The 27,264-nt window shown below is 59.2% G+C and overlaps 3 protein-coding genes across 7 annotated transcripts; 2 read left to right on the forward strand and 1 right to left on the reverse strand.

The window, feature by feature from the left end:
* The first annotated feature begins 923 nt into the window (after positions 1–923).
* WDR18 (WD repeat domain 18) lies at positions 924–7,872 on the forward strand. 3 transcript variants are annotated; one of them, XM_036425115.2, is made up of 10 exons: positions 927–1,173; positions 2,963–3,073; positions 4,456–4,589; positions 4,845–4,986; positions 5,498–5,641; positions 5,722–5,894; positions 5,993–6,117; positions 6,263–6,429; positions 7,318–7,386; positions 7,538–7,872. In XM_036425115.2, exons 1-10 carry the CDS (start codon positions 964–966, stop codon positions 7,667–7,669), a joined length of 1,407 nt encoding a protein of 468 aa, XP_036281008.1. In that variant the 5' UTR covers positions 927–963; the 3' UTR covers positions 7,670–7,872. The 3 variants fall into 3 exon arrangements, with proteins under 3 accessions (XP_036281010.1, XP_036281008.1, XP_036281009.1); XM_036425116.2 differs by having other exon boundaries at positions 928–1,173; positions 5,830–5,894; XM_036425117.2 differs by lacking the exons at positions 7,318–7,386; positions 7,538–7,872 and adding an exon at positions 7,104–7,287 and having other exon boundaries at positions 924–1,173.
* Positions 7,873–9,386: 1,514 nt separating this feature from the next.
* Positions 9,387–19,249, forward strand: GRIN3B (glutamate ionotropic receptor NMDA type subunit 3B). The gene is made up of 9 exons (XM_036425062.2): positions 9,387–11,922; positions 13,499–14,091; positions 14,534–15,566; positions 17,268–17,413; positions 17,505–17,620; positions 17,742–17,893; positions 18,177–18,341; positions 18,419–18,477; positions 18,664–19,249. Exons 1-9 carry the CDS (start codon positions 11,377–11,379, stop codon positions 19,031–19,033), a joined length of 3,180 nt encoding a protein of 1,059 aa, XP_036280955.1. The 5' UTR covers positions 9,387–11,376; the 3' UTR covers positions 19,034–19,249.
* TMEM259 (transmembrane protein 259) lies at positions 19,169–26,558 on the reverse strand. Of its 3 annotated transcripts, none has more exons than XM_036425093.2 (11): positions 26,139–26,558; positions 23,152–23,412; positions 22,610–22,709; positions 22,292–22,402; positions 21,419–21,541; positions 21,230–21,330; positions 21,097–21,154; positions 20,886–20,966; positions 20,645–20,777; positions 20,472–20,571; positions 19,169–20,390 (listed from the first exon to the last, which is right to left on the reverse strand). In XM_036425093.2, exons 1-11 carry the CDS (start codon positions 26,355–26,357, stop codon positions 19,836–19,838), a joined length of 1,842 nt encoding a protein of 613 aa, XP_036280986.1. In that variant the 5' UTR covers positions 26,358–26,558; the 3' UTR covers positions 19,169–19,835. The 3 variants fall into 3 exon arrangements, with proteins under 3 accessions (XP_036280986.1, XP_036280985.1, XP_036280987.1); XM_036425092.2 differs by having other exon boundaries at positions 20,886–20,969; positions 26,139–26,556; XM_036425094.2 differs by lacking the exon at positions 20,886–20,966.
* Positions 26,559–27,264: the final 706 nt, after the last annotated feature.

The raw sequence follows: 27,264 nt of genomic DNA on the forward strand, positions 1-27,264 counted from the left end.
TTTAAGTGATTTCTCCCTTTCCAAAGATTAGCAACTAATTCCACATTTTAAAGTCATTTTTTTAGACGTGGCTGGGACAGCATCTGTGACCTGAAGTTAGGTGCTCCCGGCTTGTTTAGTTCATGAACTAAAAATGTGCCTATTCCCGGGACCGGTTTAGCTCAATGGATAGAGCATCGGCTTGGGGACTGAAGGGACGCGGGTTCGATTCCGGTTAAGGGCATGTATCAATACCTTCCTTGGTTGCGGGCATATCCCCAGTAGGGGGTGTGCAAGAGGCAACTGATTGATGACTCTCTCATCGATGTTTCTAACTCTCTATCTCTCTCCCTTCCTCTCTGTACAAAATCAATAAAATATATTTAAAAAAATAAAATAAAATAAAATAAATAAAAATGTGCCTATTGTGGACCTCCGCCCAAGAAGAAGGGTCCGGGGGTAGGCTGATGGTGGACACCTGAGTTCACAATTAAAATGTGTTAAGTGACGTCAAATATGTTATGTCGGGACCGAGTCTGCCCTTGACGCCTGTGAGGTCGGTACTTTATTATTTGGTTATTAAAAATAAAAATAAAGAGAATTCGAGAGCGCCAAGCGTGGAAGACAAGCCAGACTTCCAAGCTCGGAACCTACTAACTTCTCGCAGAAGACCCTGGGCCTTGATTTCTCTTCCATCTAGTTTCACAAGAGGTCTCCTACCAAGATCTTCCATCAGATGCTGCGCTCTCGATTCTCAGCGGATCCGGTGTGACGGTGTGACGGTGGAGGGGATGGGGGAGGAGGGGGTGCGGGAGGAGGGGGTGCGGGGGGAGGGGGTGCGGGGGGAGGGGGTGGGCCGGTTCCCAGGGGAGCCCGCCCTCCAGCCGCTGGAGGCGTGGCCACGCCGGCGCCGCTCTAGCCCTCGCGGCGAAGTCGCCCACTCCTTGCTGGTGTGACGCACTTCCGGGGCGGAGGGAGGGAAAGATGGCGGCGCCCATTGAGGTAGCCGTGTGTACAGACTCGTCCGCCCAGCTGTGGAGCTGCGTCGTGTGGGAGCTCCACTCGGGCGCTAACCTGCTCACGTACCGCGGCGGCCAGGCGGGGCCCCGGGGTCTGACGCTGCTCAATGGCGAGTACCTGCTGGCGGCGCAGCTGGGCAAGAACTACATCAGCGCCTGGGAGGTGCAACGGAAGGTGCGCCGCGCGCGCCAGGGCTCGGGCTCCGCTGGCGGCGCGCGGGACGCCTCAGCCCGGGGTCCACGGGGCTGCCCACGCCCCGCGCCGGGAGGAAGGCTCGGTCAGGGCGCTCTGCGCGTGCGCGGGCCTGGGGGCTTCTGGTCGGAGGAGGTGGCGTGCCCCGGGCGGGCCTGAGGCTGCTGGCCTGGCACCTGCGGGCATGAAGGGATGGGGAGGTCGTGGGCCCCTAAAGAGAGCTGTGCGGAAAGGGGAGGGAAATTTTGTGGTTGGTTTTTAAGCTAGGATCTATCTACTGACTCTGCAGTATTTTTAAAAGTTGATTAAAGAGAGAGAGAAACATAGGTTTGCTCCACGCAATTTTGTTGTTAATCCTCACCGGAGGATATTTTTTTCATTGACTCTTAGGGAGAGAAAGAGAAACATCAATGTGCGAGAAACGTCGATTGGTTGCCTCCTGCATTAGCTCGACCAAGGCCTGGGCCTGGGAGGAGCCTGCAACCAGAATGTAACCCAGGACCTTTGATTTGCAGGCTGATACTCTATCCACTGAGCCAAACCGGCTAGGGCCACCCATTTTTAATATATATACATATATTTATTTTTTATATTAGAGAGGAAGGGAGAGGAGAAATATTGTATAAGTAATGAGAGAGAATCATTGATTGGCTGCCTCCTGCACGCACCCTACTGGGGATCAAGCCTTAAACCTAGGCAGGTGCCCTTGACCTGAATAGAACATGGGACCCTTTGGTCCGCAGGCCTACACTCTATCCACTGAGCAAAACCGGTTAGGGCTCCATCCATTTTTTTCTTGGCTTCGTGTGGGAGGGGTCAAGCTACATTCTAAGGCTGGTTTGTTAGCATCGGACTCAGGGATGGGTCAGCAAACTTCTAAGGGTGCTAAATTTAGGGGGGGGGGGTTTGTAGTTGGGGTCTCATGGAGAGTGAAGATCTGAGGCCTGGTGAACCCCCTGAAAAGGTAGCCTGGGAGACTTTAAAAAAGACACCATCCTTACTCCTTGGAGCCCATGGTGTCTCCTCTTAAAGCAACCCCAAAATTCTGCTCCTGCAGCTACATGCCTTTTTCTGCCAACTGGCATCTCTTGGGACAAGCATTGTGCTCTGGCTTTGCCTGGTGTGGGCCACTCAGAACTTTGTTTTCCCATTTTAGAGATTTGGAAACTGAGGCTCAAGGTCACGGATGGGACCTTAGGAAGGCAGGATCAGGGAATAAGACGACTGGCCTTTGGGTTCTCCAGCTCCATCACAGCTCCTGGACTCACTGTGCCTCTCCCACCCCCATTCCTATGCCCATAGGAGCACCATCTTTTCTCTTTTTTAAAAATATATGTGTATACTTTTAAATTGGAAGGGAGAGGGAGAGAGAAAGAGAAACTTCAATGATGAGAAAGAATCATTGATTGGCTGCCTCCTTTAGGCCCCACACTAGGGATTGAGACCACAACCCAGGCATGTGCCGTGACGGGGAATCGAACCGTGACCTCCTGGTCCATAGGTCTACGCTCATCCACAGAGCTACGCTGGCCGGACGGACATGAGCATCACCTTGCTCTTATCCAAGGATTTGACATTCTCCACCTCCAGCATGCAAAGCCTGGGCTGGAGTGGACGCTTCGTTACTGAACTTGCTCAAACCATCTCTATCCCCATTCTTTCCGGTTTTCTTGGATTTACCAGCCGCCTGGGCACCTCCCGCTCACTCTCCTCACTGCCCCATGGCTGCCAAGTTCTCCATGAAGCTCACAGGCTGCTTCTGTTCCTCTAGGACCAGCTCCAGCAGAAGATCATGTGCCCCGGGCCTGTTACCTGTCTGACCACATCGCCCAACGGTCTCTACATGTTGGCAGGGATTGCAGAAAGCATATACCTATGGGAGGTGAGTGTCAGAGCCAGGGTCACGGGGCTTAACCTATGGACTGTGGTGTTAGACCACCACCAGCATTGTCACCAACACTTGGTTGTTTGAGATAGGAGATCTGCCTCACCTCCTGTGCAGACAGTGTAGGATTTGCAGTCAGAAGGTGGGTATAACCACCTCTGACTTGCCTGACCTTGACCTTGACCTGCAAAATAGAGCCTGCCCTGCAGAAGGCCATGCCACGCCACAGTCCCGGGGCAGGAAGGAACTGGGTCTGGGGCCTGCAGGTCAGGTGGGCTGTTGTGAGGACAGTGTGATTGATTCGTCCAGGGGCCGTTTGGAGACATCTGAGTTCACTGCCAGATGGGAGAAGCTTCGTTATCTCATCCTGGGACTTTTAAACCTTAGTCCTGGCTCTGAAACAGGAAGCAGTTACTCATGCACAGGGAGAGGACCGGAGGCAGGGAGAGGCTCCTCACAGATTGCCTGTCCATCATGGTAGAAATCTTTGCCTGGTGCCGGGGACATGATAGAAACCAGTGGCTTGTGGCCTGATGGGGACATCTTAGGAGGTCGCCCCTCCTTGATGGGGCACCGTCACAGTACTCCAGGCCACTGGGTTGCTGTCTGGCCCTAACTCCGATTTCCTAACCAGTGTGAGCTACGACCACGTGGGGGCGCCCTACATGGCCAACAGGCAGGAGCCCAGGCTGAGGGCTTTCACAGCTGCTCCCACAGCTGCCACTGTTGACCTCTCCCTCTTGCTCTTTGAGTGTGTGTGTTAGGGCTGGAGGGGGGCAGGGTGAACAAGTGTGTGTCTGACAAAGTTTCCTTCTTGTAAGGAGACCTGTTTTAGATTTGGGGCCATCCTACTCTGATGTGATCTCACCTGAACTGATTACGCCTGCAAAACCCCTATGCTTAAGTAAGGACACAGATTCCAGGGTTAGGACATGAACATATTTATTTGGGGGACACAGTTTAACCCATGACATCAGCTGTGTTCCCTCCCCCCACGCCGTAGCCCTTCACAGGTGTGTGATGGGCTCACCTGTCCCTGCTGCCAGGTGCCTCCCTCTCCAGTAGGCTGATCTGCTCAGCTTATTGCTGGTTTGGGTTTCCCCTCCCCCAGGTTTCAGAGCAGGAGGTGCTCCCCCACCCCTCCTGAAGCCCCTCACGGCTGGCCTGGAAGGCTGTGACGTCTGCTGTGACAGTCACCGTGAGAGGAGCCGCCCACGTGGTCCTGGGTCACCAGCGTGGTCACTCCCACCCATTCCTTTTCTGGATGCTGTAGTCACACCTCCCTTCTTCCTGCCCCTGGGCAGACTTGCCCTTCAGTGCACCTCAGGAACCTGCCAGCTGTGGGACCAGGCACTCACCCTGTGCCCTGCCTTCCCCAGGTCTCCACGGGGAACCTCCTGGTCATCCTGAGCCGCCACTATCAGGACATCTCCTGCCTGCGGTTCACAGGGGACAGCAGCCACTTCCTCTCGGGCGGCAAGGACTGCCTGGTGCTGGTGTGGAGCCTGTGCAGGTAGCGCCCTGACCCACTAGGCCCGCGCCTGCTCCATGGCTTCCGTCCCAGAGGGCAGGAGCCTGCCTGCGGAAGGCCACGCCACTGTCCGGGCAAGAAGGAATGGGGTCTGGGCCTGCAGTTGTGAGGACAGTGTGATTGGTTTGTCCGGGACTGTTCGGGGAATTTTCTGCCAGCGGGATGGGCTCAGTGGCGTGTGGAGGTGGGTGGAGGCATCAGGGCGCAGCCCTCCCCCTGAATCCTCTTCTCCGGCAGCGTGCTGCAGGTGGACTCCTCCCGGACCCCAGCCCCCCGGCATGTTTGGTCCCGCCACACCCTCCCCATCACGGACATGCACTGTGGCTTTGGGGGGCCCTTGGCCCGGGTGGCCACAGCCTCGCTGGACCAGACGGTGAAGGTAGGATCGCCCCCCCACGCCCCCTGCAGTGGATCTGTGAGCTGGGATGGGGTGACTGATGTGAGTCAGTGAATCTCCTGCTCCCCCCAAGCTGGTAGCTCGATTCAGCTGTTAATCCCCCAGCGCTTCCCACCTCAAGGACATCCATGGGACGGCAGTCTAGGCCTGTATTGGTTCTGAAATTCTCGTTTGGCCACCTGCCCCTGCTGGCTCCCTGAGAACTCGGGGATTTGAGAATGTCCAACCTTCAGGTCTTTGTCCTTGGTGGTGGTGGTGGTGGTTGTGGAAGGCAGAATCCAGGCCTGACAGCAGCTAAAATGGAGTGACGGGGGGTCCTGGGCATGAGAACTCAGCTGTGTCTTGGGAAGTGCCCCAGTGCTGAGATCCCCGAGTGACGCTCCCGTCTGAGGTTCTTGGCAGGCAGGGTCTCCCAGGCAGGGCTGCTCAGCTCCCTGCGCCATTGGGACCCCCGTGTCTGTGGAGCCCCCATCCCCTATCCCGCCTGCCCCAGCTGTGGGAGGTCTCCTCAGGCGAGCTGCTGCTCTCTGTGCTCTTTGACGTGGGCATTATGGCTGTGACCATGGACCTCGCCGAGCATCACATGTTCTGCGGCGGCAGTGAGGGCTCCATCTTCCAGGTCGACCTCTGTGCCTGGGTGAGTGGTGGGCGCCCGGGCCGTGGGTGGAGGCTTGTGGGACAGAGGGACACCCGGGGTCCATCCTCCCCTGCATCTAGGTCTTTGAGCCAACTGGGCTCTTCCCCTGCCCAACACCCCAGTGCCCGGGGCCCCCAGGGCTGAGGTACAGCTCTGCCCTCTGCTCACTGGCCTCTCGGCCTCCACAGCCTGGACAGAGAGAGAAGAGCTTCCAGTCAGAGCAGGACAGCGGGAAGGTGTTCAAAGGCCACAGGTGTGGGGACCAGACTGATAGCTGGGGAGGGGCCCTGTTCTCTTGCTCCTGGGGTTGGGAGTCTTTTGGGCCACCCTTCCTCAGACCTGTGTCCCTAGGAACCAGGTGACCTGCCTGTCAGTGTCCACTGATGGCAGCGTGCTGCTCTCCGGCTCCCATGACGAGACCGTGCGTGTCTGGGACATCCAGAGCAAGCAGTGCATCCGGACAGTGACCCTCAAAGGTGGGGCTGGGGCAGAAGACAGCAGGCTGCACGTTGTGTGGCTTTGCCCGTTTGTCAGGTGGGCGGGTTTGAGGAGTGGAGGGTGTGGAGCCATGGCCCAGGCCTGGCCGAGGTAGCTCCTGACAGGCCACCTGCCCTCCCACAGGCCCCGTGACCAACGCCTTCGTCATGCTGGCGCCGGTCAGCATGCTGAGCTCCGACTTCAGGCCCCGCCTGCCCCTGCCACACTTCAACAGGCACCTGCTGGGCGCCGAGCATGGGGATGAGCAGCGCCGTGGGGGCCTGACTCTGCGCCTGGGCCTCCACCAGCAGGTACTGTCCTCTCTGCAGCAGGCCCCTGCCCTGGCTCGGCCCCTGCAGCATGGCTCTGTGCTCCCTGCGGTAGGGTTTCCTGGCCGGGACCCCTGTGAGGGCCCCCCACATATGCCCTCTGGGAGACCCCTCTGAATGCATCGCTGAGCCTAGGCTGGTGGCCAGCATCTGCCCCCAGAAAGCACCTTCCACACAACAAGCAGACCGCATACCAGGGCACATTCCCGAATAAGCAAACAAGCCTGACCAAAGACGCTGTATCCAGTGCCTTCTCCAGCAGGACCGGAGGCACGCTCACTCCCCCGGTGCCACCAGGAACTCCCGCCAGAGGTCACCCTGGCCTGTCCTCGGCGGGGCCTGTCACTGCCACTCTGGCTGTGCTCAGTCCACCTCTGTCCGCTGCTCCCGTGCCCTGGCATCGTGAGCCCCAGGGGTGTCCAGGCCCCTCGCTCGGACGTGATGGATGGCAGGACCGAGTGCCTGTCTGCCAGCCGGGGCAGCATGTCCAGACGGCATGGAGCTGGAGGGGGACGGCTCTCCGCTGCGGCAATGTCCATGCGTGTCGGTGGGTGGCAGGTTCTGCCCACCTGCTAGCTGGCCCTTTTCTGGAGCCTTGGCCCTGGTTTCTGCATATCCCCCAAAGCCTGGCCCTAATCCCACACCCCTGGGCACAGTCCTGCAACAGGCAGCAGATCCAAGGAGGCTGATCACGTTGCTCCCTGCTGGCTGTGGGTTAGAGGTGGAGCTCCCGCAGGGACATCACACTCAGCGAGCAGCACTTGGAACCTGTCCATCTGTGAGAGGCATCAGGATGGCACCTCCCTCACCTTTTGGGTGGTGTGAGGGTGGTGAGCCCGGAGGCCACTCAGGCAGCCCCTTCTTTTGCAGGGATCGGAGCCCAGCTACCTGGAGCGAGCAGAGCAGCTGCACATGGTAATGTGCAGCACGATGGAAAAGGTGGGTAGGGCCAGGGAGGAGGGTGAGGCTGGAGCGGGGGGTGGTGGAGCGGGACTGTTCATTGTGGAGGGGATTCTCCCCTACCCCACCCCAAAACGGCAGAGGGCCCTCCGCCCTGAGCACCCCACCCCTCAACGCTGCTCCTCCCCAGAACGTGCTGGGCGGGCAGGACCAGCTGCGGATCCGGATCACGGAGTTGGAAGACGAGGTGCAGAACCTGCGCAAGATCAACCGAGACCTGTTTGACTTCTCCACCCGCATCATCACCCGGCCCACGAAATGAGCGCCAGGACCCGACTCCTTCCCATGGGCAGGCCAACGGCCACCGGGCCAAGCCCCCGACCAACAGCACTGTTACAAGCTCTCCCCTCCCGGTTCCGTGTTCCGATTGTTGTTTGCATGAGGGGTCGTTTGTCTGTGTTGATCCACTCATGTCTGTTGTGTTCAGTTGGTGCTATTTTGTTTTTAACAAAAGATCTAAAAGTCTGCCCTCTTGAGTCCTCTGTGTGTGCTGAGGGTTGACCCAAGTCCCAGGCTGGGCTCCAGGACCCTCGAGGCAGGCTGTCAGGCCTGACTAAAAAATCGTTGGGAGGCTGTGGTTCTCAGACTTCAGCCTGCTGCCACCTTCTATGGAGGGGATGGAGGGGATGGGGGAGGCCACAGGCCGAGGTCACCAAGGTGGCGATGATGCAGGGAAAGCACTGTGGGTTCACACTGGTCACATCCTGATGGCCACCAAGTCTCCTCAACCTTGGTCAAGGCAAGGACTCTGGGGTAGCAGCCAGTTCTGGGCCACTTGACCAGAACATTCTTGTCAAGGGCCTGAGGGAGGCCAGGGGCCTCCACTGCCCTGGGGACACCACCAGTCCAGTCAGCACCTGGAGGCCAGCCCAGAAGTGTGAGCCCCGAGGCTGCCCTTAGAACCTTCCAGAAAGCTGCCCCTCAGTGACAGTACTGCTTAATGATCCAGAAAACTCACGTAATTGATCAGGTGCCATCATAACTGCAACTGCAAGCCAGGAGCCAGCACTGAACTCAAGCTTTTAGGCTAATTGGAGTTCCCTGTCCCCGGGGCTCTGTGTCCTCATCAGTGGTGGCTCAGCCGTACACTGAAGCGGGAGCCACTCTACCTTACCCCTCCCCTATCCGGGACAGGATACCTAGAGCTGTCTTTTCATCTCAGGCAAGGGGTCCAACTGCTTGATAAGGCCTACATCATGGTCCTCCACACACATGGAGTCTGTAGCAGCTTGTCAGCAAAGCTGGGGGCATGGAACTTGGTCTTAGGAGGTGGAGGGGGAATTTCAAGATGGGTTCAGGCTCCCCTAGGGTATCTCATCTGCCAGAGCCCAACACCCTCTGGGCCCTGATCCTGGTGTGGGCCCCTCTGCCTGGCCACATGGAACCCCAACCCTCCACTGTGTTGTTGGCTTGGTAGGTGACTTGGGGCTAGGTCTGAGCCTGGTACTGTTGCCCAAGTCTGCGTCAGAGTTGGCAGGTTGCTGTGAGATGGCCGACAGTCTCCCCTGGATCTGGGTTTTTCCCTGGAGAAGGGGGTGGGGGAATGGGGGAGGGAGCACTGTTTCCACTGTCCCTCACCCTGCAGGTATTTCCAGGGCCAGAGCATCCCCAAACCACCCTGAACCTTCAACTGCTGGGGTGCCCTTGGCGGGTAAGGTGTCGGGTCCCGGTGCCCTGGGGCTGTGGTACCTGCCCACCCTTCAGCTTCTGACACCCTGGGTGGGGGAACAACATGCAAACAGCCTCCACAACTCTGTCCAGCATAGTCCTGGAAGGTCACCCATCCTCAGCAGGCCACCATAAAAGGGCTTAGAGCGGGTTGGCCAGCCCACCATGCACCTTGCAAATAACATACATGGGTGGTGGCACAAAGCTGACCTCTTCCCCATCCAGCTTATATATATTTTATTGTTTGTTTTTTACAGAAAGGAAGGGAGAGGGATAGAGTTAAAAACATCTATGAGAGAGAAATATCAATTAGCTGCCTCCTGCACATCCTCTACTGGGGATATGCCCACAACCAAGGTCCATGCCCTTGACTGGAATTGAATCTGAGACCCCTCTATCTGCAGGCCAGTGCTCTATCCACTGAGCCAAACCGGTAAGGTCTGAATGGCACACATTTCTTAGCACAATCTGACCCAAAATTCTAGACCATCGTCAGAGGGGACATGTGGACATCATCAGAACTCACTGGTGACTACTCTGTGCTGGCAGAATTTTTGTAAAACACAGTGAGATGCCACCTAACACCTTCCAGAACCACTTGTTTTTAAGAAAAAGTGTTCACAAGTAGGTGGAGAAGTCACCCTTGTGCACAGACAGTGGGGCAGTCCCTGTGGCAAACAGTCTGGTGGTTCCTCAAGAAATGACACAATCCCCACAGGACCCTGCACTCCTGCTTCCAGGTGGATGGACACCCGAGTGAACTGAGGACGGACTCAGCTCCCGCACAGCACGGCCACCGCAGCATGTTCACAACGGCCCAGCGGAGCAGCCTGTCTCAGCGGGTAAACACCATGAGGTCCGTCCAGAAGGTGGACTACTTATTATTCAGGCTTAAAAAGGAAGGACATTCTGACACCTGCTACTACATGGATGAACCTTGAGGACATGCTCAGTGACAAGTCACAAAAGGCTGTTGGCTGCCTGAATCTCGGATGAAGGTAGGAAAGTGTGCCCTACCCAGGATGGGCCCTTATTTCTGGGGCTCATGCAGTCAGAGGGACCGTTACCCAGGGTGGGATGAGGCCCAGTGGGACCGAAGGCCCAGTGGGACCAAGGACCATGGCAGGTGGAGTGTTCCCTGGCATGACAGTGGCCTCAGGCAGGGAGGGAACCAGAATCCAGGGCCCTTGGGGGTGCTCCCTATCCTGGGGTGCCTGGCCAGGTGACGGGATGAGATACCTTGTCACCTGGAATTCAGTTTTCATTACAGTCATCTCAAATTTCAGTCCTTATTGCTGGCGGGCACTTGCATGTTTGCTTATCTAAGGGAATCTTCTTCCTTGCCCTTCTAACACTGGCTCCCCAAGAAAGTGTGTTAGTGTGTGAGACGATCAGCCACGAGAGCTGGAATGTTCTGTGCTGGGAGGCTGTTCTGCATCCAGGAGGGTCTGGGAGACACCCCCATTTTCTCAGTCCTCCACCCACACCTATCCTGGATGAGAGCCACACGCAGTGCTGCTGGCCCTGATTCATCCAGCATTTTCTGAACACCTGCTGTGTGCCAGGAGCACAAGGACCCTGGGTCATTTGAGGTGGGGAGGCCCAGAGAACCCAAGCTTGGGGATTGGTAGGTGGCAGGGAGTTATAGAAAGTTCTGGAGCAGTGGACAGTGATATAACCCAGTGTCTCTCTGAACAGTTAGTCAAGCACCGTGTTGGCAGTTGTGATGGAGTCAAGGTGGGCAGAGTGAACTTGAATGGGGTGGGGACGGCTCTGCATCTTTCTGGGTGACCAGAGGGAACCTCTTTCAGAGCCGTGGCATCTGGCACTGGGTCTTGGAGAGTGAGGAGTTCTCTGGTTTCGGTTGCCTGCCCACAGCCAGGGAACATGAGATCTGTCTTCCAGATCCCCATCAGACACACCTGTCTGACTTCCCCAGGGCGCACACCACGGCAAAGCACGCTCCGGGGGGCTGGTATGGACAGACACCACTTTTTGGAGGCGGGAGGTGCTGCTGTGTTTCCCTGAATGAACAATGGGCCACCACTCTCCCGGGTTGGAGGGGAATCTTGGAGTGGAACAGGGGTAAGTATGGGGATAATTTTTTACCAAAATCTCTCCCTGGTGCCAGCCTCCATCTCCTCCCCTGGCACAGAAAGGGGAAGAACAGTGGTTATTTCCAGCACCCATGCCTTGTGGCCATTTGAGCTTTTGTGTCCCAGCCTGGGAAGTGGGTCCAATCCTCCCTAGTGGTTCGCTGGCATTGCAGGAGCAGGGAGCGGCCAGGGCGGGGGCAGGACGATGGAGCCGGGCCGGGATGGGTGTGGCCTGGGCCGGCTGGGATCCTGCCTCCTGCGCGTGGCACCAGCCGTTCAGTGCCCGCAGCACCGGTTCCCCACAGCACCAGCCGGTAACTTCGGGATGGGGTTTGTGCGGGCCCTGTGGCTGGGCCTGGCGTTGGCGCTGGGACCCGTGCCCGCCGGGGGCCACCCGCAGCCGTGCGGCGCCCTGGCGCGCCTGGGGGGCTCCGTGCGCCTGGGCGCCCTCCTGCCCCGCGCACCCGCCGCCCGAGCCCGCGCCCGCACCGCCCTGGCCCGCGCCGTCCTGGAGCACCGGCTACCGCACAACCTGAGCTTGGACCTGGTGGCCGCCGAGACCCCCGCCCGCAACCCCGCCTCGCTGGCCCTGGGCTTGTGCAAGACGCTGGCGGCGCCGGGCGTGGTGGCCGTGCTCGCCTTCCCCGAGGCGCGGCCGGAGCTGCTGCAGCTGCACTTCCTGGCGGCCGCCACCGAGACCCCCGTGCTCAGCCTGCTGCGGCGGGAGGCGCGCGCGCCCCTCGGCGCCCCGGTACGCACGGCGCCGGCAGGTGAACCTGGGAGGCTCCGGGGCGGGAGATCCTGAGATGCGGGGACCCGGGTCCCTGGGACCCGCGGAACGGATGGACTTCTGGACCGCAAATGCAGGCGTCCCGGGGATGCTTAGGAGTCCGATGACGGCGCCGCTGGGTTCGCGGGCCCCGGGACCCTGGATCCCAGCGGATCCCAGAACATGGGAACCAGAGGCAGGAGTCCGGGGGCTCAGAAGCCTAGAGCCCTGGTCCCTCGGTTCCGGGACCCTTGGGGACTTTTCTGGACCCGGGAATACAGAACCCTGAGGACGCCCCCTTTGGGGCAGACCCTTTCCCTGAGCCGTGGTGGTGGGCTCCCGCCACTGCAGCCACCCTTTGGCCCAGGCCCCAGCCCACTCCTTGAGAGTGGCCCCTTCCAGGGCCAAGGGCAGCTCTCGGTTTCCACCAGGCGGGACCATGGCTCTGAGACGGGTCTCCCGCTTTGCTCTCTGGGGGTGGGTCGCCCTTCTTGGGACCTCAGGCCACTGTGACTCCAAAGCCCCCCTCCCCCATCCTCTGCACACTCTCCACCTTTTTTGGAGTTTATTTTCTAGATACACCCGCATCCCCACCACAGGCCCAGATCTGGGATGAAGATTTTATGATGAGATCGGGCGCGTTCAGGGTGGTATGGCCGTAGACTGGGATGAAGATTTTAAAAAGTGAGATGAGGCGAGAAGGGTGAAGGCAGGGCTCAGGGGACCATGTTGTGCCCCAGGAAAAGACCCCCCCACACACACACACCTCCTAGGCCCAGCAGAGAGGAACATGGATCTGGTGGGAGCCGCCCTCCCTCCCAAACCACATTAAAGCTGCTCCAGGACTTCTTTCTCCCCTGGGAGGGGAGACGCCGACCCTGGAAGAGGCCACCAACCCTGCTGTCACTGCTGGGGGCTCATTTTCCTACCCCTGCCTCCTCCCCATGGAAGATGCAGGACCCAAATTTAGGCCTGTGGCGCCCTCTGCTGCCGTCTCTAAGAACTGCGCTCCTACAGTAGGAACTGTCGGGGTTTTTGTGGGGACGAACTGAGCAGCTGTGCCCAGCCTGTCCCCCAGCACTGGGTGCCCTGTCCTCAGGCAGGCAACATCCCACCCACCTTAGGTGTCTGTCAAAGCTCTCCCCTCTTTCTTCCTTTCTTTCTTTCTTTTCTTTTCTTTTCTTTTCTTTTTTTTAAAGCTCTCCCCTCTTTCACAGGCTGATCAAATCTAGAACTTTCTGGGTGCCATGGAGCACAAGGAACGCTTTAGCCCCTGGTTTGCCTAGCTCAGGGGCGGTGATGTGTAGGAGTCTTAAGAGGAAGCACTCTAGCCTGGCTCCCAGCATGAAGTCATCAGCCAGAGTATGATCATGGAGCCTTAGTCCTGACTCTTGAGGGGTTCCCAGACAGGAGGGGTGGGTGAGGTCAGGACTGTGGTGAATGAGGGATTTGTGTTTGCCTGAGTTGTGAGGGTGGCCTCAGTTTATCGAACACCTAGTGGTGGGAGTGGAAAGGACATGGTGGTCACCAGCCCTAACTGTGACCACCCCCTCCCCAGAACCCCTTTCATCTCCAGCTGCACTGGGCCAGCCCCCTGGAGACGCTGCTGGAGGTGCTGGTGTCGGTGCTGCGGGCCCATGCCTGGGAGGACGTCGGCCTGGTGCTCTGCCGCATGCGGGACCCGGGGGGCCTGGTGGCGCTCTGGACAAGCCGGGCTGGCAGGGCCCCGAAGCTTGTGCTGGACGTGAGCCGAGCGGACGCCGGCGATGCGGGGTTGCAGGCCGGCCTTTCCCTCCTGGGGGCGCCAGAGGGAGGCTCAGCCCCGGTACCCGCGGCTGTGCTCCTCGGCTGTGACGTGGCCCGTGCCCGTCGGGTGCTGGAGGCCGTCCCTCCCGGGCCCCGCTGGTTGCTGGGTACGCCGCTGCCTGCGGAGGCCCTGCCCACGGAGGGCCTGCCGCCTGGGCTGCTGGCACTGGGCGAGGTGGCTCGACCCTCCCTGGAGGCCACCATCCACGACGCGGTGGAGCTGATGGCGCGGGCGCTGGGCAGCGCGGCCCGCGTGCAGCCGGAGCACATCCTTCTCCCCGCCACCACCAACTGCGACGACCCGAAGCCAGCCACACTGCGGTCCTCCGGCCACTTCCTGGCACAGTGAGTGGGGACCCTGCTGTGGGAAGGGGGTGCAGCTTCCGCGTGGAGCTGCCTCTGTCTGGGGCGACATTACTGGGCACTTGCTATGCCAGGTACTGTGGCCTCACGACAGGGTGGCTTTGTCCCCGTCTTGGTGGAAACAGGCCTGAGAAAGGAATTCTGGTGGAGGGCGTGCTTGGTTGGCTCTTTGGGAGAAGCGGGAGAGGTCAGCGGGCATGTGTCTCTGCCTGATGCCAGGGGAGGGCTAGAGGGTGGACAGCACCTCAGAGCCAGGGGGCGATGCCTGGGCGTTCAGCATTGACTTCATGTCCCTGCTGGTAGAGATCTGGTGTGTGCATTCACAGTGGTCCCTGGTACATGCTGAGAGGTGGGGAGCAGGGTCTGAGCTTTGCTGGGGGGACTACCACTACTTGATGCCTGTTTGCCCCCCACCTTCTGCCAGGTTCCTGAGCAACACGTCCTTCCAGGGCCACACAGGGCCAGTGTGGGTGACGCGCTCCTCCCAGGTGCACGTGTCCCGGCACTTCCAGGTGTGGAGCCTGCGCCAGGACCCGCGGGGCACCCCAGCCTGGGCCACACTGGGCAGCTGGCGGGAGGGGAGGCTGGAGTTGGAGCCAGGGGGTGCTGCCGTGCGGCCCCCATCCCCGCTGGGGGCCCGGGTCCGGCCTAAGCTGCGTGTGGTGACCCTGGTGGAGCATCCGTTTGTGTTTGCCCGAGAACCGGACGAGGATGGGCAGTGCCCAGCAGGACAGTTGTGCCTGGCCCCTGGCACCAACGACTCCGCCACCCTGGACGCACTGTTTGCTGCCCTGGCCAACGGCTCGGTGTCCCGTGCTCTGCGCAAGTGTTGCTATGGCTACTGCATTGACCTGCTGGAGCGCCTGGCAGAAGACACGCCCTTTGACTTTGAGCTGTACATTGTGGGCGATGGCAAGTACGGCGCCCTGCGGGATGGCCGCTGGACGGGCCTGGTGGGTGACCTGCTAGCTGGCAGGGCCCACATGGCAGTCACCAGCTTTAGCATCAACTCGGCCCGCCTGAAGGTGGTGGACTTCAGCAGCCCCTTCTTCTCCACCAGCCTGGGCATCATGGTGCGGGCGAGAGACACGGCCTCGCCCCTCGGGGCCTTTATGTGGCCGCTGCACTGGTCCATGTGGCTGGGCGTCTTTGCCGCCCTGCACCTCACCGCGCTCTTCCTCACGCTGTATGAGTGGTGCAGCCCCTATGGCCTCACACCCCGCGGCCGGAACCGCGGCACCGTCTTCTCCTACTCCTCGGCCCTCAACCTCTGCTACGCCATTCTGTTTGGACGCACGGTGTCCAGCAAGACACCCAAGTGCCCCACCGGGCGTCTGCTCATGAACCTGTGGGCCATCTTCTGCCTGCTCGTGCTGTCCAGCTACACGGCCAACCTGGCTGCCGTCATGGTCGGGGACAAGACTTTCGAGGAGCTCTCCGGGATTCACGACCCCAAGGTGGCTGGCTGTGGAGGCTGTGGCCAGGGCTGGGGGGTTCCCACTCACACGCTACCCATCCCGAGACCCAACCACGTGTGGCCATTTACTCATGCAAACATTTATTGAGCAGCTGTGGTGTGCGGGCACTGGGGACACAGCTGGGACAAAATAGGTGACAGTCCCCCTCCCTGGTGGAGAAATGGCAAGAATCAAGCTAGAGAGATAAGCAAAACAGATGGTGTGTGAGTGCCAGGGACAAAAATAAGGCAGAGGAGGGACACAGGACATTTTCTTAAATGGAGGTCAGAAATTCCTCTGGGAGGGGGTGACATGAGGGACTTTTATATAGACATGAGAGAGGAGAGGGCACAGCCCCCATGCAAAGGCCCTGTGGCAGGACCTTGCCTGGTATTGCTGGGGTGTTGGAGGAACATCCAGGAGGAGAAAGAAGGAGCAGGAGGGAGGGAGGTGAGGTCAGGGAGGTAACAGAGTGGGCAGGTCATGCAGGGCCTATGGATGCAGGAGGCCCTGGGCTTCTAAAGTAGTTCCCTCTGAGATGAAACTTCTGGGGCCCTGGAGGGCTGTAGCAGAGCAGGGGTGTGCCCCATTATACATTTTTACTTTTAAAAACTTTTATTTATGTATTTAAAATACTTTTATTGATTTCAGACAGGGAGAGGGAGATATAGAATCATCAATGATTTATATAATTTCATCTTAAATACTTGGAATTTTTACAAATATTAGACCCATTTTCCCAGTTTGATTCATTTGCAGATGGTAGAAATCTGAGCTCTTGAGTTCCCTCTCATTTACTTCCTAGTGTCTATTGAAGAAATAGTTGGGTTTTTGTTGTTCATAACATCTCCTACTGTTTGAATCTGGCTGATTGCATCCTCTAAGGTAGGGGTGTCGAACTCAATCAGAGAAGGGGCCAAAATCTAAAATCCAGCCTAAATCGTGGGCCGAATGGTTTACTGAACAGTCATAAACTGTCATTGTGATGGAAACGCAGCGGAGTGCAGTGATGACAGCGCGGTGCGGGCCACATTGCAAGGCCTGGCGGGACGGATTTGGCCCGCGGGCCTTCTGTTTGACACATGTGTCTTAGGCAATCCTGCTAGCGGTTCTCAACCTGTGTGTCTCAAACCACTGCTGTAGAGTCTAAAACCATCGGAAAACAGATATTTGCATTACGATTCATTAACAGCAGCAAAATTAGTTATTTGCCCTTGGCCAGAAAGCTAAGTCCCGTGGCCCTTTGATGAGAAGGCTAATGCTCTGACCACCACAGACCAGGGCATGGCTGTGGGTGTTCTTAGGCAGAGCTGGCCCCACAGGATTTGCAGGACAGGCCATGGGATGAAAGGAGGGAGAACAAGGAGCCCTGGAGGAAGTGGAGGAAGTCTGGAGCTCAGGGCCATGTCTGTGTGATAGACTTCGGGTAGCGTCTGCCCACAGGGGACACTAGGTCATGTCTGGGGTATTGGTGGTTTCACGGTGGGGGCGCTCCTGGCATTGTGAGGATGGGGCCAGAGATGCTGCTCTACACTTGCAGTGCCTGGGACCATCCTCCACAGAAAATGACCTGGCCTCGTGTCAGCCGGAGGGGAGACGCTGGTTAAGAGCTTTGGGCCTGGGTGGGAGGCCAGAGCAGTCGGGTGGGAATGCAGGTGAGTGCAGAGAAGGGCCTGGCACTGACCACTCACCTGCCCACAGCTGCACCACCCGCCCCAGGGCTTCCGCTTCGGCACTGTGTGGGAGAGCAGCGCAGAGGCCTACATCAAGAAGAGCTTCCCTGAGATGCACGCGCACATGCGGCAGCACAGCATACCCACAACACCCCACGGCGTTGCCATGCTCACGTGAGGCCAGGGCAGACAGCAGGATTGGGGGGCGGGGAGGAGGCAGGGAGGCCTTGCAGGGCAGGTGTTCACCCCCTCCACATCCCCACAGGAGCGACCCCCCCAAGCTCAATGCTTTCATCATGGACAAGTCGCTCCTGGACTATGAGGTCTCCATCGACGCCGACTGCAAACTGCTGACTGTGGGCAAGCCCTTTGCCATTGAGGGTGAGAGGCCACTGAGACCAGTGACCCTGCAGCAGCAGGGAGCCACTGCGGGCTCAACGTGGGCACAGCTCCCCTGGGCTGTGTCCAGTCTGGCCCCAACCCAATTCCTGGCCTTCATCAGGTTATGGCATTGGACTCCCTCAGAACTCACCGCTCACCTCCAACCTGTCCGAGTTCATCAGCCGCTACAAGTCCTCTGGCTTCATCGATCTGTTGCATGACAAGTGGTACAAGATGGTACCTTGCGGGAAGCGGGTGTTCGCTGTCACAGAGGTGGGACAGGGCCTGGGATACAGGGTGGGGGTAGAGTGTGGGGGCCCTGAGCCTGTGGGTTGTGGTGGCCAACCCCCTGATCGTAAGATGTGTATTTGTCTGCTTTTGTGCAGTCCTATTCATCCTACAAAATCCCAGCTCCTTAGAACCTTGCTCCAAAATATGGAGGCCTGGCCTCCCAATCCAACTGTACAGCCCCAGGCCCAAACTGTCCTCCAGGCCAGGGCTCCCCAAGGGTCTACCATGACCATGAAGGGCTTGTGCCTGTGTCCCACCTCTGCAGACCCTGCAGATGGGCATCTACCACTTCTCCGGTCTCTTTGTGCTGCTTTGCCTGGGCCTGGGTAGTGCCCTGCTCAGCTCTTTGGGGGAGCACATCTTCTACCACCTGGTGCTGCCCTGTATCCGGAGGGGTAACAGGTTGCAGTACTGGCTACACACGAGTCAGGTGAGGAGATATCACAGGGTGGGCAAGCATGGGTAACCTCCCAACCTGACTCAACACAGCCTCTATCTGGCTCACAGAGAATCCACCTCGCCCTCAACACAGAGCCTGTGGAAAAGCAGAAAGAGCCTGAGCCAAGGTAAGGGGCTCCCACTCCGCAGCTCCTGCACTCGCCTCAGGCCTGCCATTTTACACCTGCAGAGCCGAACCACCAAGTCCATGCCTCCCACCCCTCACAGCCTCTCAGGAACCCTGACCCCAGAAAGCAGAGGGACCACCCGTTCCTTGGGGGATAGTGATCCAGCCCCATCCATCCTCTTCCCAGGGATCTGGAGAAGCAACAAGACATACCAACTGCCCGCTCAGGCCAGGGCAACTGGACACGGGTGTGCCAGGCCATGGTGAGGGAGCGTCATCTGCACCTCCTTCGGGAGCCAACCTTGGCCACTGCTCCATCAGTAGTGGGCACAGGTGTGGAGGGGAACCAGCCACCTGAGGGTCCCATCCAGCTCTGCTCCAACGGCCAGCCACCCACCATGCTGCCCACTGGCGCCCCCCGCCCAGGGGAGCTGGAGGAACTGGAGCAGCACATTGCGGATGCACGTTCAAGGCTCCGCCAGGCGCTGGTGCGGCGTGGGGAGCTCCTGGCCCAGCTCCCAGGTGGCAGCTGCGATGGGCCCCTGTGCCTGCTCTAGGCCTCCAGTGGTCTCCACCTGCTTCATTGCTGGGAGTTGGCCATGCCATACCACACCCAGCCCACTTGGCTTTGCATGAGGGCGAATCCTGCAGGAGCTAATCCCAGAACCTGGTGCATGCAGACACTGGCTAGGTGCTGTCAACAGACAGTTTATTCTATATACAAACACAATTTTGTACACTGCAATTAAATAGAATGGAATGAGCACTCTGCAGTCCTCACCGAGTGACATAGTTGGGCTGCTGGCTCTCTCCAGCAGGAGCAAGGCTGGACCCTAGCGCCTGGTTGCTGTTTTTGACAGTTGGCGCCCACACACTGTGTCCCTGTGCCAATACCCCAGCCCTGGCACGCATATGTGGGGGCAGGGGCTGTGGAAAAGGCACTGCGCACAACAGAGCACCAGCTGAGTGCCCAGGACAGTGAGGAGCCCCACCAGTGTTCACCTGGCTCAGAGACGTGCTAGGCTCTCCCCCTAGATACAGCTTGCTCCAGACCTTACTCCAACCCCTTCCAGAGCCTTCTATGGAGACCCCCACCCCTTTTCCTGCCCTAGCTCATCAGCCTGCCTTGATTTGCTGGCTGAGGGGACCCACCACAAATGTGGCAGGGACAGGCTGTGGGCAAGCCCCACACCCGGGGGAGAGAAGCCCATCCCTGGGCAAACCAGATGGACCCCAACCCAAGGCCAACTGGGCAATCCCAGACACCAGGGACAGCCTCCCTGATCCCCAAGGGCTCCAGCCAGGTCACACCCAGCTGGCCTGGACAGCCAGGGACAGAGGCACTCAGCTGCCCAGGACTTAGGAGCCAATTTCCGAAGGTTCATCTGTTGGGGCTGGGGACTCAGGGATGGGCCCACTCACTCCAGCAGCCAGAGGGCCTGTGTCAGGTGTTGGGGAGTCGCTTGGGGGCACACTGTCCGGGGGGGCTTGGAGGCCCCGAGGGAATCCCCCACCCGGGCTCAGGGGGCTAGCTGCCCTCCGCTCCAGAAGGGAGGCGCTCAGGCCAGACAGGAAAGAGGCGTCTGTGATGATGGCAGCTGTCTCTGCCATCCAGCCCAGATCACTACTGGCCGCGGCAGCCACTGAGGCTGCCGCAGCTACCAGGGAGCTGGGTGCTTCAGCTACAGGCCTGGGGACACCACCAGCCCCCAGTGAGCCGGGGTCCAGGGCGGGAGGCTGGCTGGCAGGGTCAGGTGCAGCGGCCGGGGCGCCCCCATTGTTGTTGAGGTCATCCGGCAGCGCCGTGGGGGTACCAGGGCCCAGCGGTGGTGTCTGTAGCAACATCTCCTGGATGCGGATCTGCTGCAGGATGGCGGGCAGCTCATAGTGGTGGAAGAAGTAGATCATGGAATGCTGGAGGGAGAGTGGGCATGGGTCAGGCCCAGCAGAGCCAGACCTCCCAGGGGCTGGACCTCGAGTAGGCGGGCCCCTCACCTGGATGAAGAGCCAGGAGGTGACGAGGGCCAGACTGCTGTACTGCCCGTTGAAACGGTAGTGGTAGGCATAGAAGGCGAAGTGGTACAGGTAGAAGAACCTGCAGGGGGCACAGTGAGGTGCCGCCAGTCCATATCCCACCCTGGCCCCGCCTGCACCCCCGTGGCACTCACCGCAGCCAGTGCCTCTTGCTGGTGTTGGTGTGGCAGCAAATGGCATCATACTGGTCAGCCAGCCACACGATGAGGATGATGTAGAAGGCGGTGGTGGTGTCATTGAAGAACTCCGACATGATAGCCTCCATCCCTACAGGAGACCGTGGGTTGCGGTGGGCATGGTGGGAAGGCCAGGAACAAGGGAGGTGGGTGTAGGGACTGGGTGAGAAGGCAGAATGGTGGGCAGAGAGGTCCTCACCCACGAGGGCCAGGATGACAGTCAGCAGGGGCGCTGCAGGGAAGGCGATGGCCATGTTCATCTCCAGCATCTGCAGCAGGTCCACTGCGGGCAGAGGGTGGCGGGCGGGCAGACCGGGTGAGGCGCCCCTTGGGGGATGGGGTGGGCAGGGGGCCATGGGGGCCTGAGGCTGACCCCACCTTTCCTCCCGCCACCAGGCTGGGAGACTCACCAATGAAGACAAAGATCTGGTGATGGGAGTAGCGGAGCAGCATGGACACGCTCAGGGTCTGTAAGGGAAGGCGTGTAGGCTAGGGAAGGGCCCTGCCCCACACCCTCTGCCCAGCCTGTATCAGGGCACTCACGAAGATGACCATGATGATGAAGGCAGCCAGATAGGATGCTCGGGCCATCCACATGCTCACAAATCGGTAGTGCTCGCCCGACACCACGTTCCGCAGGAAGCCTAGACAGGAAGGCTGTGAGCACCACGGTCTGCCCTCCAGCCCCCAACACTGTGCCCCACACTCTCCCAGCCCTGGTCCCAATCACACCCTTGTTCTCCTCGTTCTCGGCCAGACCCTTCACACTGGACATGAGGATGTCATCATAGCCCAGGAACTCGGCCAGCAGCAGGCGGCTGAAGCGGTCCCCGAAGCACTGGTCCCGTGTGGGATCTGTGGTGGCACACCAAAAGGGGGGCACCTGGTAAGGCCCCCACTGGCCCATATCCATCCCCTGGGCAGTGCTGTGATGGTCAGGCCCTGGGGGATGGTCCCAGACCTCAGTCTTTTAAAAAAATATATTCTTACTAGAGGCCCAGTGCACAAAATTCATGTACTTGAGGGGGGGGGGGTCCCCTCAGCCCAGCCTGCACCCTCTCGCAGTCCTGGAGCCCTTGGGGGATGTCTAACTGCCAGCTTAGGGAAGAAGGCTGAACCCGGCAGTAGGACATCCTTAGTGCTGCCGCGGAGGCGGAAGAGGCTCCGGTCACTGCTGCTGCACTCATTAGCCGAGAGCCCGCCTCTTGGCTGAGCAGCGCTCCCCCTGTGGGAGTGCACTGACCACCAGGGGGCAGCTCCTGCTTTGAACATCTCCCCCTGGTGGTCAGTGTGCGTCATAGCGACCGGTGGTTCCACAGTTCAATCTATTTGCATATTAGCCTTTTATTATATAGGACTGATTTCAGAGAGGGAGAGTGATGGAAATATCGATGATGAGAATCACTAATCTGCTGCCTCTGCACGCCCCCCATTGGGGATCAAGTCTGAAACCTAGGCATGTATCCTGATCAGGAATCAAACTGTGACCTCCTGGTTCATGCGTTGATGCTCTATTACTGACCACACTGGCTGGGCCAGGTCAGACCTCCATCTTTAAGTGCTTCTGGATCACTCCCTACCATGGCCCTCCCCAGGTTGACTCACCCAGGGTGACTACCATGACTGGGATGCTGAGCCGCTGTCGTGTGGCCTGGGACAGGCGCAGGAAGCCGTACTCCAGCGAGTACTCCACAATGTACTCATCCTGTGGCCACACTGTGGGTGAGAATGGCCTGTCACCTCAGAGCCTCAGCCAACCCCACCTCCCTCCTTCAGAGGCGGGGCCAGAGAGGGAGTGTGACCAGCGCCCAGGAGCACCTCTATTGCCTCACATGCTGCTGACAGACAGGGAGATGGACGCTCAGAGTGGCCATTCTCCATGTCCAAGGGTGTGACTCCCCCTGACATCTTAGCAACACATACCTTTTGAGGGTGTCTCAGGGAAGGGGAACTCCTGGCTATCATTCAGGGCCTCAGGGCCACCGGGCGGCTTGAACACCTTGGGCTCAATGTCCAACTCAAACTGTGGGTCACCAGGAGACAGGGTGTCAGTGGGCCCTTGTCTGGCACAGAGGCCCCTCTCCTGCCACCTGGAAGGAGATGCACTCCGCCCTGTCCACTGTAACCCCAGCCTCTGCCAGAATGCCCTCCACCTCTGGGGCGGAAGGGCCTCTGACCGGCGTCTCATGAGAAGACCCTCACTCAGCACCAAGATCCTGGCCATCTCCAGGTGCGTGTCTGTGCCCCAAAGTTGGGGATGGGGCCCCACACACCCACCCTGCGGGCAGCCGTGTCATCTGGCCCTCAGCCCAAACCCTCCGGGAGCCTCCTCAGCATCCCCAGAATGAGGCCAGCCCTTTCAGGTAACAGTCTGCTGTGCAGCACCCACATCCCATCCCGAGGCGAGTGCCAGGCCTTGCAAGGTCCAGAGTTTCCCCAACAGTGACATCCTTCTGCACACTCACCTGGATGGAGTGGTTCCCAAACATCTCCATGGTCAGCTCCTCCTCCTCCTCTTCCAGCTCCAGGCCACCAGGCTCTGGGAAGCTGCTGTGACCACTGTCACAAAACTGCAGGAAGACTGGCGCACGGCTTGAGTTCTGCTGTACTTCCACGCGTAGGACGCCCTCTCGTGGCCACTTGTCGCGCACATGCTCCAGGCAGTTGATGGGAGACCGGGAGAACACGATGTGGATATAGGCCAGGACGAAGAGCACGAACAGGGCCTGGGGGCAGGGGCCCCACCAGAAAGTGAGGCCTGAGCTTTGTTGGGGAAGGAAGGGAACCCCAGGGCTCTGAGTTCCCTAAGCTCCAAACCCACCGTCCTCTCCTGGCAGCAAGGGTCTTGCGGGTGTCCAAGATCCTGACCACCTGCTCTATGAGCCAGGATGAGGCACTCTTATGTGCGTGTGGAATTATTCCCTGGGAGGCCCAGCCCAGGTGCCACCACCCCTGGGCCACCTGCTGGGCTCCCACTGTCCCCAAGAGGCCTGCCCAGCTGCCTCACACTCTGCCCTGTCCTCACAGTGCCCCTGACATCACCAGCTAAAAACAGCCTTCCTTGCCCGCTAAGCACTCTGCACCCCTCCCATGATGACAGGGCCAGCTTGCTCTGCCTCTCTGAGGGTTTCTCCATTAGTAAAATGGGGATGGCAGGGGTCTCATCTGGTGGTCCTATCCTCAGGGGGTGGCGCCAGGTGATGCTGCTGCTCAGCACTCCAGTGATCAGGACAGCCCCCACAAAGAGCAAGTGGCCTGATATCAGAAGTGCTGAGGGGGGTCCCTGCCTTAAGTCACCAACAGCAACTTCTGCCCGACTCAAAGTGCATCCAAGGGACCTCCATTTGGATCTATTTAGGAACACCCTCCTCCCCAAGAACTCACCTCTGACAATCTTGTTTCTCAGGGGGCCCAGTTGGATAAGTGTTACTTTCCCAGCCTGGAGGCCATGTCCACGGCATCACCCCATGCATCCCACCCACTGCCCTGCCCTGGGGGAAAGGGCCCAGCTGGTCCCATGTGGTGCCAGCCTTCCCAGGAGAAAATGAATGTCAGGGAACTGGCGACGCCAGGGGCTACTCAGTCAGAGACCAGGGTGACCCCTTGGAGGGGCCAGCACACAAGCTCCTACCGAATGACTCCTCTCCAGGACCAGCTCACTGTGTGGGCCAGAACCACAGATTGGAAAAGCCTGGGCCACAGAGACCAGAGCTCAAAGCCTTTCTCTGCCCTCTGACAGGGACACTGATACTCAGGCAGCTGGTGAGTTGCCCATGGCTACACAACCACCAGAACCCCATCCCTATGGGGCCATGAGCCCCAAAGGGTAGTACCAATGCCAGCTGTGGACACCTGGCTTCCCCTCTGGAGTCTGCTCTGCAAAGTGGGCAAAGGCCAGGTCATGAAGGCACCGACTCCTGGCTGGCAGCAGTGGCTGAGACCTGAGGATGGGAGAGGCCCCTTCTCTGAGCACACTGCTGCATGCCTGGATCCAGCCAGCCCAGTCTCCCCAGTTGCGTAAGCTCCAAGATCTCTCTTGGGCCAATGTAAGCTGTTTCCTTCACTTGCAGACAACAGTGCCACTGAAGGATGGAGATTAGAGCATCACCAAGATCTCAGCAGACAGACATTGTAGCACCTGGTCGTTCAGGTCTCAGCAGAACAGCTGAGGCCTCCGAGAGGTGAGGATGGGGCTGGGTGAGGCAGTGTGGGAGGCCTCCTACAAGCCAGCTTGCACCCCAGCCTTTCTTTCCAACATAGTGTCTGGGGACCATTAAGCTGGTGATAGGAGTTCTTAAGTGCAGGGGGCAGGGCCTGGGACCCATAGCTGTGGCAGGAAGCACTCAGTTAACCTGGAAGCCTCCATGTCCAGCTCCCAGCCCCGCTCTCCAGGCCCGGGGGCCGGCCAGCAACCCAAGTGCCTCCACATCTAACAGTAGAACCCAAATGTCTGCGATGTCTGCGCCCCAGCCCCTCCCTGGCAGTACTCGGATGGCAAACTAAATGCCTGTTTCTCCCTTTTCTCAGCTGGGCCAAACAACAACTGGAACCATCCCTCCACTAAGGAACCCAGAACCCTGGTGCCCAGTGAGCTCTGGGCCCACACCTGAGCGAGCCAGCCCACTTCTTGGAGGAACCCAGATCAATGGCGGTCCTTCCTGAGCTGCACACATGGTTGAACCCTCTATGCCACCTGAGGGAGGATGGGAGGGAGGTTTGTGTACAGCCTCTTGCTATGACATGAGTAATAGCAATGGCTGTGACTTTGTCACTAACCCTGGTAAGGTGACCTCAGCTGGATCACATTCCTCTGTAAGGCTAAGAGGAGGAAGAGTTGGGGTATGGGACTGGTGGAAGGTCCCAAAGAGGGGAAGAGCCCAAGAAAAGGAGATGCAGAAGGAAGAGACCGAAGGGGGAGCACATTTCTAGTGCAGGTGGGTGGTCCTAGGGTGTGGCCTAAGGGGAACAGGGAGTGTCTGGAATCTTTCCCAGTTTGAGGACTGGGGACGTGGGCCAGGTCAGGTAAGAGAGGGCAGGATTGGGGGGAGGGGAGGAAGGGGTGTCCTCCCAAGGCTGAGGATCCCACGTGCATAGTAGGGCTGGCAGGGGTCCTAGGCAGGTCAGAACAAGGCTCCAGGCCTCCAGGAATTGGGCCATCAGAGGAAGAGTGAGGCCGAGCATGGGTGCTGCTTGGAGAGGACCGGGAGTTCCTGGAGTCGGGATCAGGTACCACCCACAGGGAGAGACTTGGGTCTTCCGAGGTGTCAGAAAAGGGGGTCAGGAGCTAGGGCGGCAGACAAAAGGGGAGGGTACCCAACGGATCGGACCCGGTCTAGACCTCCAAGTGAAGGGGGCTGGCTGGCTGTCCTGGGCGGGACCAGGGTCAGAGGTTGCCAGTCTGGGGGGTGGATCCGGCCGTTGGTCAAGAGTCGGGGGTCGGGGCCACGGTCACCTTGAGCAACACGAAGAACTCGAAGAGACGGCGGAAGGCGGGTGGGAAGAGCCGCGAGTAGGTGACTGCCATCTTGAAGAAGAGCGCGTGGAAGAGCCGGTCGCGCACGTTGATGAGCGGGTTGGGGTTTAGGTTGGGGGTGCGGGGCCCGCGCGCGGGGGCAGGGCCGCCGCCGTTGGGCCCGGGCCCCGGGGCTCCGGGCGCCGCGTGCTCCGACATGCCGCCCAGGGTCGCACCCTAACGGCCCGCAGGTCCCCGAGGGCGCCTCCCGGCCGCCATCGGCCGTCCTCTCCGCCGCCGCGCTCCTCAGGGCCCCAGGGCCGCCGCCGCCGCCATCTTCCGCCTCCACGGCCCTGCTGACGCCAGCGAGTCGCAACACCGGAAAGAGCGGCCCTTCCACGCCCGCGGGGAACGTAGGGATGCGGGCGGAGGGCCCGCGGCGGCCCCGCCCTCTCACCGGGGCGCGCCGGGGGGCGGGGCTGCGGAGGCCCGGTCTTTTACATGCTGCCCCACAATACCCCGCGGCTTCTGGGACATGCTTGGACGGTAAAACTAGTTAGTATCTGAGGGTTTTACGTGATCAAAGACACCTTAAATAAGTAGAACGGTAGGAAATGTTCATTGACGAGGCGCTGTACGGAGGCAGGTCAAATGGAAGTGTAAACTATATCTCTCTAACTGAAAAGTAATTTCCCTGGTAGCCTTTAAATGACCTGAGTTCCAACAGGGACTATGGTCATTGTGTAAGTTGCTGCGGTTCTCAATTCCATGTCTGCTTCTTACCACAATATGGTGGTGAGGTTGGGCAGTTTGGTAAAAACCAGCGACAGTCCTTTACAGTGAGGGGAGTGTGGTTTGTCAAGCTGGGCTTTTGCAGTGAGGGGAGTGTGGTTTGTCAAGCTGGGCTTTTGCCACCAGCCTTTATTTTTCCCCAGTGGATTTGAAGACTGCGCAGGAACCAGGTGGAGATCCCTGAGGGTTCAGGCTGAAACCAGCCCTCTGACATCTCCCGAGGGGTCCTGGATTTCGAGAGGGTGCAGGCCAGGCCGAGGGACCCCACCAGTGCATGATTGGGGCTAGGGAGGAACATGGGAGGTTGACCAGTTGGGGAGGGATTGAGGGAGGA

This window comes from Pipistrellus kuhlii, unplaced genomic scaffold, assembly GCF_014108245.1.
Source record: "Pipistrellus kuhlii isolate mPipKuh1 unplaced genomic scaffold, mPipKuh1.p scaffold_m20_p_8, whole genome shotgun sequence".
NCBI lineage: Eukaryota > Metazoa > Chordata > Mammalia > Chiroptera > Vespertilionidae > Pipistrellus > Pipistrellus kuhlii.

Coding starts and splice junctions, on each gene's coding strand:
- TMEM259 (XM_036425092.2), bottom strand. CDS start 26,357: ATGTCGGAGCACGCGGCGCCCGGAGCCCCGGGGCCCGGGCCCAACGGC. Junction 23,413..26,138: donor AGTTCTTCGTGTTGCTCAAG/GTGACCGTGGCC, acceptor CCCTGCCCCCAG/GCCCTGTTCGTGCTCTTCGT. Junction 20,572..20,644: donor AGCAAGAGGCACTGGCTGCG/GTGAGTGCCACG, acceptor TGCCCCCTGCAG/GTTCTTCTACCTGTACCACT.
- GRIN3B (XM_036425062.2), top strand. CDS start 11,377: ATGGAGCCGGGCCGGGATGGGTGTGGCCTGGGCCGGCTGGGATCCTGC. Junction 17,414..17,504: donor CACGGCGTTGCCATGCTCAC/GTGAGGCCAGGG, acceptor ACATCCCCACAG/GAGCGACCCCCCCAAGCTCA. Junction 18,342..18,418: donor ACTGGCTACACACGAGTCAG/GTGAGGAGATAT, acceptor TCTGGCTCACAG/AGAATCCACCTCGCCCTCAA.
- WDR18 (XM_036425115.2), top strand. CDS start 964: ATGGCGGCGCCCATTGAGGTAGCCGTGTGTACAGACTCGTCCGCCCAG. Junction 6,118..6,262: donor CCGGACAGTGACCCTCAAAG/GTGGGGCTGGGG, acceptor GCCCTCCCACAG/GCCCCGTGACCAACGCCTTC. Junction 6,430..7,317: donor GCCTGGGCCTCCACCAGCAG/GTACTGTCCTCT, acceptor CTTCTTTTGCAG/GGATCGGAGCCCAGCTACCT.